Here is a 10,629-nt window from a genome sequence, read left to right as displayed (position 1 = left end):
ATCACTGGCAGTAAGAAATATTTTTTATCTTTTAATGTTGAGTAAGGCTCAGAATTGTTATGTGCGTGACAGCAGTTATACAGAAGCGTTCTAGCTGTGTAAATATTAGATTTGACTGTGTTGCTAGGAAACCCCAAAATAAAAATAAGCAGGAAACAGATTATAAAAATTTTAAATTTGTGGTTATAAACAGTGGAGTTTGGGGTTACATCCTTTTATCAGAATTGTTGTGTGCAAAATGTTTTCTACATGAGTTAAAAAAAAAAGAAAGAAAAAGAAACTCCTTACAGTACGGTGATCATTTCCTGTTTCATTTTTCATTTTCTTTTTGCTTAAAGAGCTTTTGTCTCTCGCTAGGAGTTGCTTTAAATTTCAGGGAAGGTCTGTTCTGAATTTACTACTTCTGCATCAGTTAAGATCCCTTTTAAGTGTGTGCTTTGTTCTCTGAAAAGCTTAGGTCAGTTGAGCAACATGCTGCTACTGTTTAAAAAAAAAAAAAAGAGCTGAGTAATGCTGGAGCCTCCTCCTGTGGCTGATGCAAACCTGGAGAATTTGCATCATGATTTAGCTGGAGTGAGTTGGTGTGACAGGCAAGCTTAAATACCAGCCCAGGAGGAAGCTGAGCTGGTCTGTAATAGGGCAGCCGCGGCAGCCGCAGCACCGAGGTCGTCAGGCGGAGTTGATGGAGGAACAGGATGGGGGAACCCCATGAACACACAGGTGTTTCTGAGGAATAATTAGATAGCTGTGAAGGAGAAAATACACCTCTGAGTTTTTACCTGTGAACACAGTAGTACTGAGAGAGACAATCTGAAAGCAAAAAGGAGATTGGTCAGTCACACCAAGAGACACCCAAGTTGAAAGTTTGAGGTTTTTCTTTTCCTTTTTTTTTTTTTTTTCCTCCGTTCATTTCCACCCCCTCCGTGTGTCACTGCAATGGTCAGGAAGCCTGTTGTGTCCACCATCTCCAATGGAGGGTACCTGCAGGGGAATGTTAATGGGAGGCCGCCCTCCCTGGGCAGCAAGGAGCCCCCCAGACAGGAGAAAGTGGTGCTGAAGAAGAAAATCACGTTGCTCAGGGGCATCTCCATCATCATTGGCACCATCATTGGAGCCGGAATCTTCATCTCTCCCAAGGGCGTGCTACAGAACACGGGCAGCGTGGGCATGTCCTTGATTATCTGGACAGTCTGTGGGGTCCTGTCACTGTTTGGTGAGTGCAGCTTCTTCTCGGGGGTGTGTCTGTGGAGCTGGGCAGCTCGCGCTCTGGGAAAGCAAAGGGTCCTGTGTAAGGAGTGACTGAAATGGCCAAGGCTATGTGACATTGTCTGATTTGTGTTTAGGTGTGGGAAGGACCCAGACACTGTTGGCAGGGTCCCGAATTCCCTCCAAGTGCTCCCTGCCGGCTGTACTCGCTTTTCCTGACTAAGGCAGACTGCTTTCTGACTTTTCCCTGTGGCAACCAGAGCACAGACTAACTTGGCTGACCCGGTGAAAGACGGGCGAGCTCTCTGTACAGGGCGGTTGTGCTTAGTTCCGTCTGTTTGGGGCATCTTGGCAGCTGGCACACTGAATGAAAGCACCTGTGAAGTGAAACCCTGTGTGGCCTATTTAGACCTAGAACTGGGTGTTCAGCAGAAGTTCTATTGACTTTTTCTTGTTGGCAAAACAAACGGTGGCAGTCTTTCTCTTTTTAATTTTTGAACTTCATAAACGCTTGTGAAGTTCCTTAGTATTCTTTCCAAAGTCTTTGATGTGGAAAGCTGTGTGATGACATAACCGAGTCCCTGTCTCAAGTGGGTATATATATTGCAAGGGTCTGAGCATATCTCGGATCTTTCATCTTACCCCAGTACCTATAAACTTTTGCAATATAAATTGTAAAACTGGAATTGGGTGTTAGTTTGCTATGCTTGCCCAGATCTGTTTTCTTTATTTATGGTCTACTTGGTTTCTAGAGACAGAGATAATCTGTCCACCTGTTCGCTGAGCTAATCTAAACGGAACTGATAGAAGAAACGTGATTATGAATTTTTCTTTAAGATCTAGATCTCTTCTATTGATCTGATAATTAATAGTAAAGAGGTAATAAATGTACTCTCATGAGGTGAACAGATTACAGAAAGCTACATGAGTTCATTATAAAGGTGACAAAGACTGGTGAATGGTCAAAAAAATTAAAGTTTGTGGATGCTATGGGGTCAATGTCTAAGATACATTTGGCAAATAGTGTGTTTTGATTCTAAAAGACACTACTCTTTAAAGGTCTTAGCCCTCTGTTATAGCACTAGGACCAAGTGCTAACTCTTGGTCCTACACGTAACAATGCATTCATCCTTTAGGCCTTGTGATGTTTGAATGCATTGGTTTGAGCATTCGTCGAGAGAACTCAAATTTCCATTATTAGAAAGACGGTATTTTCAATAAAACTTGTTAAAACAAAGCCTTAGTATAGAAAGACCTATGGAGGATTTATTTTTTAGATTTTTGAAAAAGAGTTTGTGGTATTCATATTGTGTAGCATGTACATTTATAGACCAAGAAAAACCTAATGGTTGATCATCTTAAATGACTCCTGGGCACTCTCAACCTGTAATCTTCTACAGCACTGGGTATATCCAGAGAAAATCAGCGTCTAGTAGGAAAAGCCATAACCAGATTCCTGGACTTTGAGTACTATGTGTGTGCAGCTCCCACTATGTGATTCCATTTTTTTGTATGCAGTGAAAGGTTTTTCAGATATAATAAAATGAATCACCTCAAGCATTGAACTAGTTAAAGGAAGGTTGACTTGTCCTCTGAAAATACGCTTCTGCAGAAGTATATCATCTCAGGCTCAGGGGAAAAGAAAAAGCTAAAGGGACTAGCGCAAGTTACCCTTGAGTTGGTACTCTTTGATTACTAATTGCAGGGAGGGTGCCCCTGTGTGAATCTATTTATCTACATTTGCATTGCATTTGTCTCTTAAGTTATTAAGGTATTGGACAGCAGTGCATTCCTAACAGGAAGCAAAGCAAAATATAAGGGGGGAAAAAGTCCTTTCTGTTAAAACTCTAGAACTCTGGGACTAAAAGTAAAGAATCTATATGTTTGGTTTACAGTTTTTTTAACGTCTGGGTCAATACATGGATTTTTACATCTTGTTTTGAACGTTTTTCATCTGGGTGAAATGGTTACGGAGCTTGAGAATTTTAAATGAAAATCTCATCCCTCCAGAACTCAATTTATACTAGGGCAACCATCTGGAGTTTCTGCAAAGCAGACACTGGTCTAGGTATTGATTCTCTGGCAATAAATTCTGAGGTGCTTAAGACTCTTCCCAATTACATTTTATATTGGATGCTTTTCTGCACAGCCTACCAACATGGTGACCGGTTTCCAATGGAGAGCAAATTGCGACTAGTTACAATGAATTATAAATAGGCAAACTGTATCAGTGATCCCCAAATATCTTTAGAATTATCTGTGCAAATTTTAAAATAATAGATTATTTTGATCCCTCTATTGGAGAATCTGGACTCTTTTGGTAGAGTTAGTGGATCTGGGATATGGCCTTAGGGCCTATTCTTTTTGTTTTTTAAACAAAAATAATTCTTCCTGGATGACTCTGATGCAGTGATAGTTTCAGGAATAGGATAAGTGATAGTAAGATTTCACTGAATATTCAAATTATATTCATGTTGGACAGTTTTCTACCTGAAGCTTTACTGACTAGCACTATTTCCCACACCTTCAGTCTCTGAAGTAGCTTAGGCAAAAAATTTTGTGTTACATTTGAGTACTTAGCAGTATGGATAGAAGTTTTCTCATAACATAAAGATATATTTTTCATTCCTTAATTATTAATTGATCAAATTAATAGGTATAACTATATTTCAAGCGGTGATTTCCATGTGTCAGGCCCAGTACTGCCTTAGCACCCATTATCACATTAACACACACAGGATGAAACTCAGGTTTTGGGAGGTTACATAACTTGCTCAAGTCCATGTGAATTGTATTGCTAAATATTAAAATTTGGTCTATAATTAATTTTACCTAATGTAATAGCTATAACTTATAGCATTTTTTAAAAGTATGTTATTTCAGCCATCCAGATGCATATACTTTAAAAACACCCAAGAAAACCTTTTCTAGAAATAGAATATCTGAGTTAAAATTCAGTTTGTTGACAAAACATATCCTACAAAATAAATGAAGCCTTTCAAGACCTGGAGTCAATTCGTTTCTGAAGAATGGATAAATTTTCTTTATTTTGATGTGCTACAGAAATATCACATATTAAAAGGATTCTCAATATAATGAGGTCAATTTGGGATAATTCTTTGTCTCAGTATGAAGTTAGGTTCTAAAAACAGGTTAGTCCGAGTGGCTCAGTTGGTTAAGAGCTCGCTCTAGAGTGTGAGCTCTGTGGGCCAGTTGAGTGGTGCGTTGGTTAAGAGCTGGCTTGGGATGCCAGAGGGCCCTGGTTCAGATCCCACATGAGGGCCAGTGACACTGCCCTCTACAGCTAAGATGGTGAACAACAGCTCAACCTGGAGCTGGGCAATCGTGAGTCGCTGCCGGCATAGGCTGCAGCCCCTGCTGCAGTAGACTGCCATAAGCTACCGTGAGTGACTGGCAGCCGATGTGAGCTGCCAAGAGCCTCCGTGACTGGCCTTCCAGAGGCTGGTGACGGACCTGCCTTACCCGGGAAAAGCGCAATTATAATACCAACATGGGCCAGTGAAGCAACGTCCTCCACAGCTAGACTGAAAAACAAAAAGACAACAACTTGTCTGTTCCCCTTGCCCGATTCCCCAGTAAAATCTTTAAAACAAACAAAAAAAGAGCCCGAGCTGAGCTGCCACTACGCTGCCAACAGGTGGCAGGATAACTCAGCTAAAAAAAAAAATTAAAATAAAAATAGGTTAGTATTATTGGCATCTGTCTTCTATTTTTCCCAGGTCTGAGATTCAAAATTCTTAAATTTGATATTGTTTTAGAAGTTTGTCAAGTTTGTCCTCACTGTTTCAAGTAAACTTATATTGTTTGAATAGAATGAACTAGATCTCAAATTTAAGGAAGTTATAAGAGGAATTTGGTGGCTGTTAAGAATTAGATGACTGTTATTTGTCTTGAAATGAGGATGTCATTAAGACCAAAGGAAGTAGTAATATCTCACACAATATAAACATTGCTGTGTCAAGTGTACTTCTTGGTGACTTAGTCATAGTTTAACTTTATACCTTTTTATTATGTTTCACAGGAGCCTTGTCCTATGCTGAATTGGGAACAAGTATAAAAAAATCTGGTGGTCATTACACATATATTCTAGAAGTCTTTGGCCCATTACCAGCTTTTGTACGAGTCTGGGTGGAACTGCTCATAATACGGTAAGAACATAAATAGAAAAAAAATTAAGGAAAAAAAAAACCTATTCATTACACTGTTCTTTGCATCACCGTGATTATTTTAAACTAGTAAAAACATATGCATGTCATGTGACTATGTTGTAAACGTGTGTACTTCAGGACATAAAGTCTGTGATGAAATAGCTATATTAATTAGTGTTTTAATGCATTTAATTAACGTTTTGCCATGGGCCATAGTTTGCCAACCATGCCCACCTTTCTTGTAGCTGCTTTTCTTTCATCTTCATTATTCTCAGTGATATTTCTCGGAAAGACATTACCCTGAAAGGATATGAAGCATCAAAATCCGCCTTGATCAATCATATCTTTTGAATGGCCAAAGTTAAGTGTTAGGCTGGGAACTGGAGTTTTCCTTCCTGTAGATTGCACCATTAAGACTTTTAACTTGACTCGGGTTTTGTGACTGGGGACCTTCTGTGCCTAGCAGCTCGAGCAAGTTATGTAACCTTCATGCCTCACAACCATGTTTTATACTTTACAAGAAGTTAAGCCTTCTGTTGACATAAATGACTCACTCCCTCACGTTAAAGGATCAGTGAGCTACAGTTACGCAAATCTTTTTTTTAATTTTATTGTTGTAACAGTGCACTCCTCTTCCTGATCATCTTGGTTGAGAATCAAAGCCAGTCGTGCCAAGTCACTCTGAATAGCAAATTTCCTTCAACTTCCTGGGAAGCTCAGGGTGTCACATGAGAAGTTTCGAGTATCACTGTTCCTTAAGGTTAATTGCGTTTACAAAACGTGACGTGCACATTCTGATTACAGAGTTTAACAGAAATAGCTAGGGAAACTTGTTCTTTCTGTAAAACTTATCAGAAACAACACAGCTGAGAGCTCATGTGATCTTTTATCTCGTCATGTGTGGCTAAGTGCCAAAAGCAGAGCTAATAAGCGTCAACACTAAGGATTTTTATCTTCCAAGGAGGCTCTTTTCTAATCAAGAGCTTCAGAGTAGTATTTATTTCTTTGTTAAATCTGTTCTCATTTTAAACAATTCGGCATTTTTAAAGCTTGTTTTAATGAAATAATGATAAAGAAGTGCTTTGTTCCTTTTGTAAAATCTGGGCTTTGCTTGGGATGTGCCCTTCCACTCTTTCCTGATGATCTGAATCTTACTCTTCAAAGGTCAACTTAACTTCTCTCTCTCCCACAGTTAATTTCCTGTTCACTCTAGTTTATGGTATTTCTTTCCTCTCTGATTCTTCTGGACAATGCAGTGCCTGCTTCTCATTTGACATTAAACATGATATCTCGTAGTCTTATTATTGTAGGTGTCTGTATTCTGTTTCCCTGTTAAAACTGCAAGCATTTCAAGCACATAAGACCAGGTCTCACATTTTTTGTAACCCTTATGCCAGTTACTTTAGTGCCCTCAGTACTATAGATATTACTTATTTTGAATGAGTAATTGAAAGTTCAAGGTTATGATGTTTCAACTAGAGCCTACTCAGCATTCAAATGAGCACACTACTTATTTAGAGTGTTGCCCTGTCAGGATGGGGGCTTGGGAGCCCGACAGAGCTGGACTTGAATCTCCGTATTGGTTGGATGCTTTGGCTAGTGGCTTGGCATTATGATGAGTGTGGTCACTCCATTTTCAGTGGCACAGATACAGTGCTCATTTGTTAATTTATTCATTCCTCAAACTGCGACTGAAGGGTGAATGGCAAGTTAAAGAGATCTAAAGTGGAATGAGCCACAATTCCTGTTCCCAAGAAGCTCATAATCAAATATTACTTTAATTACAAGAGAACTGCTTCATGGTGTGTGTGTGTGTGTGTGTGTGTGTGTGTGTGTGTGTGTGTGTGTGTGTGTGTGTNTGTGTGTGTGTGTGTGTGTGTGTGTGTGTGTGTGTGTGTGTGTGTGTGTGTGTGTGTTGATAGAGGAAATTGCCTACATGTATTCTAGAAGCTTTTTTTTTTTTTTACTGGGTTTATGTAATAACGAACTCACATTGCTCAGTTGCTCTTTCCAACAGACAGAGTCATGAATGTCTTGAGGGCTGACAAGATACCATAATGTATTTTACCATTTCTGTCGACAACAAACAAGGCACACCTAAATATTTACTATGAAAAGTGTACTTCAGATTAAGTCACTCTTGCCAGAAATAATCTGTAAAACATAGATTTCAAGGAAAGAACTATCACACATCAGTACATAGCAGGGGTCATTAGATTGAATTCACACCTTCACCATATATTCAATATTTATTGGGTTTCCATTGTCTGATAGACATTAGACTGAACACTGGGGATAAAATAGTGATCAAGATGGATGCAGTCTTGTGCTCATGGAGCCCAGGGTCAAATGAGGGAAATAGTTAATCAAGAAATCACACAAGTGCATATGAAGTTGCTATTGTGATAGGCACTGTGAAAGGGAAGCCATGAGGTTCAGAGAGAGAATATTCCCTGTGAGGTCTCACCCAATCAGAGGGTGGGAGAAGCCTCCTCAGGCAAAGGAAGACTGAACAAAGATCTGAGGTCTAAAACACTGGCAACGAGTTGCAGGGGCTCCAGGCAAAGGGTACTCAGATCCTTCTCGTGGGAGGAAACACACACAAGAGGAAGTGAAAGCTTAGATCAGATGGAGCCTTGAAATGAAGTTTTTTCATATTCTGAGCATGTGTTGAAAGCACTCAAATGACATCAGATTTTAATTTATCCATCAAAAAATATATAAATGATCGAGAACAGGAAAAATAGTTCTGTTTTGGAGGTTGTGGGGAGGAGGAGGTCTCTAGGAAAAGAAGAATATCCAGAAATGTATAGCTCCCTCTGCTCTCAGCAGCCCAAGGTTGGAACGTATGTTGGGGGTTGGTTTTCTGACCGTCTAGGGATTAGGTGTAGGTTTTGGGTCCATGAGAAGGAAGAGAAGCTGGAAAAGGAAAGGGGGCTGAGAAATTAGATAACCCCAGGGGCTTGTCTGCGTATACAGGGAATCTGCATTCATATGTACATGTATTTGAACTGAAAAGATGTGTAATTCTCTCATAGAAATAGCTGAAGAATTAAAGTAGAATGGTTTGTTACCAATTTTACTATATACCTGAACTTATTTTCTTTTCTTATTTCAGTCATATTTCCTCACTTGGGTAAAATTACACGAGTATTTTTATTTCTCAGTTTATACTTTGCATCTAAATATTTCTGTGGAATTAAAAATAATCACTTGACTCTTCAAGTTTTCATCTGGAAAAATAAGAATAATACAGTGTCAAGGACGTAAGCACACATTTGCAGTGAACACTTACAATATGAATTTTCTGTTGAGTTTGTGTCCATTTTCCTGATTATGTCCTGACTTATTAGATCTGCGGGGCTAACACATTCTTACTGTGGCTGGAGCTTATTGATGACTTATTGAGAAAGAAGACTGATTCTTGTGAAGCTCAGCTGTGTTAGGATCTCAAGTAATACACTAGATTTTTAAGGGAAAAAAAAGTCAAATATGGGAGAGCAGAGGCAAAATTTATAGCACCTGGCCTTGCTCCCAAGGAAATGTGAAGTTCAAAAACTAGCCACCATAGTTATAGACAATATTTCATTTGGAATGTCGATGACAACCTCATCAAATATGGAGTTCTGAAAATTATAGACTTTCATATTTAACATGTTCCATATGGTGAATGAAAAATACCTCAAGGTAGGATAAGTTTGGTGAAGATGCATTGTTTTTTTTCTGTAGTAACCTAAATCTATATGTTTTCTAGCCCTGCAGCCACTGCTGTGATATCTCTGGCATTTGGACGCTACATCCTGGAACCGTTTTTTATTCAATGTGAAATTCCTGAATTTGCAATCAAACTCATTACAGCTGTGGGCATAAGTGAGTATGATAGGTATCAATATGAAAAAAAGACACAAAAGTGATTGGAAACAAAGTTTCTGCAGAGCTTTCCCTTGGTGGGACTGCTTCCCATCTTATGGTCTTTTTGATTATAGTTCCTTGCCTATTTTGTGTTGGAAAATAAAGAAAGGAATAAGGATTTGGCGTGATCCCTGATATTCCATTATATGCCAGTTTTTCATTGGGTCAACAATAGCTACGATGGCTAATATTTTAAAATAGGCAAACAAAATCCACCTTGTTAGTAAAATAGAAATGGGATTGTATGTATAAAGAGACATTTACAGATGGAAACCCAATTATTTTATGGATTTTTTAAATTAGGAATTATCCTTCCTCATTGATAACATCAAATTATATGTCATGTATCCTCATGGAGTGATATTTATATGTTGGGTGTGTGTGTTGTATTCATACATTTTATAGAGTTAGCAGCTGTCACTCTCATTGTTACGGGCTTAGTTCCCCATTGATGGTCATGATACGAATCTTCTTTTCTACATGTGATTATTAGTAGCATTTATCAACTAGGCATTTTCTTCATAGTCTCCCAATTAGGAAGTTGTTCATTTTCATCAGTGGGCACAGATAATAGAAACAAATTTAAAAAGGAAATAAAGAGGAGTATGAACAATATTATATAAGTGATATAAAGCCAGATATGACTAACTGCCTATAAGAGTCTAGATTCTAAACCCGTGACTATTATGGGAAATGATCATTTAATTATAAATGCCAATTGAATCACTGTTTTAAGAACCAACATTTGACTAAGTTTGAATTACTTGGAAATAGAAAGTTACATGGAGATAACTGAATTGCATCCTCATGAAAACATTTTTTTAGTTTTGTTAGCTAAGGTGTTTTAATAGAACAATGAAGAGAATGATGCACTTTTGACAGTAGACAGGTGAAGGGTTAGTTTTCAGGAAAGAGCTAGGAATTCCAGATAAAAAGATGATAGTGACTTCGGCCCAAGCTCTGGAGGCAAACAACCTAGAATTGAAATTTAGTGTCACAAAGCCTTAGTGTTGTGATTTGGGGCTAAATATTAAACCACTTGAAGCATCAGTTTTATTTATTGATAAAATACCCGTGAAAAAGATAATTTACCTTGAATGGCTATAGAAAGATGAAATTATGTCAGATTTTTTTTATTGTGAAATAAACATTTTTTAAATTAGTTTCAGCTGTACAACAGTTATACAATAGTATATACTTTTTACCCCTCAAAGTGACAACCCCCCTCCGCCAATCCACCGCCCTACTCCCCCCCCATATCATACGTATCTATTACAATTCCCTTGACTCCACTCCCACTATATATATATATATATATATATATATATATATATATATATAT

The 10,629-nt window shown here is 38.3% G+C and overlaps 1 protein-coding gene across 1 annotated transcript in view; it reads left to right on the top strand.

The window, feature by feature from the left end:
- The first annotated feature begins 579 nt into the window (after window positions 1–579).
- SLC7A11 (solute carrier family 7 member 11) overlaps window positions 580–10,629 on the top strand; it is a 73,338-nt gene continuing 63,288 nt past the window's right edge. Inside the window, exons 1-3 of the mRNA XM_019664072.1 lie at window positions 580–1,213; window positions 5,249–5,375; window positions 9,130–9,245. Coding sequence (XP_019519617.1) covers window positions 937–1,213; window positions 5,249–5,375; window positions 9,130–9,245 — 520 coding nt within the window. The 5' untranslated portion in view covers window positions 580–936. The remainder of the gene's footprint in view (window positions 1,214–5,248; window positions 5,376–9,129; window positions 9,246–10,629) is intronic.

Source organism: Hipposideros armiger, unplaced genomic scaffold, assembly GCF_001890085.2.
Source record: "Hipposideros armiger isolate ML-2016 unplaced genomic scaffold, ASM189008v1 scaffold_415, whole genome shotgun sequence".
In the NCBI taxonomy this organism is placed as follows: domain Eukaryota; kingdom Metazoa; phylum Chordata; class Mammalia; order Chiroptera; family Hipposideridae; genus Hipposideros; species Hipposideros armiger.
Note: the sequence above shows the minus strand (reverse complement) of the source record. Positions and strands in the feature narration are given on the sequence as shown.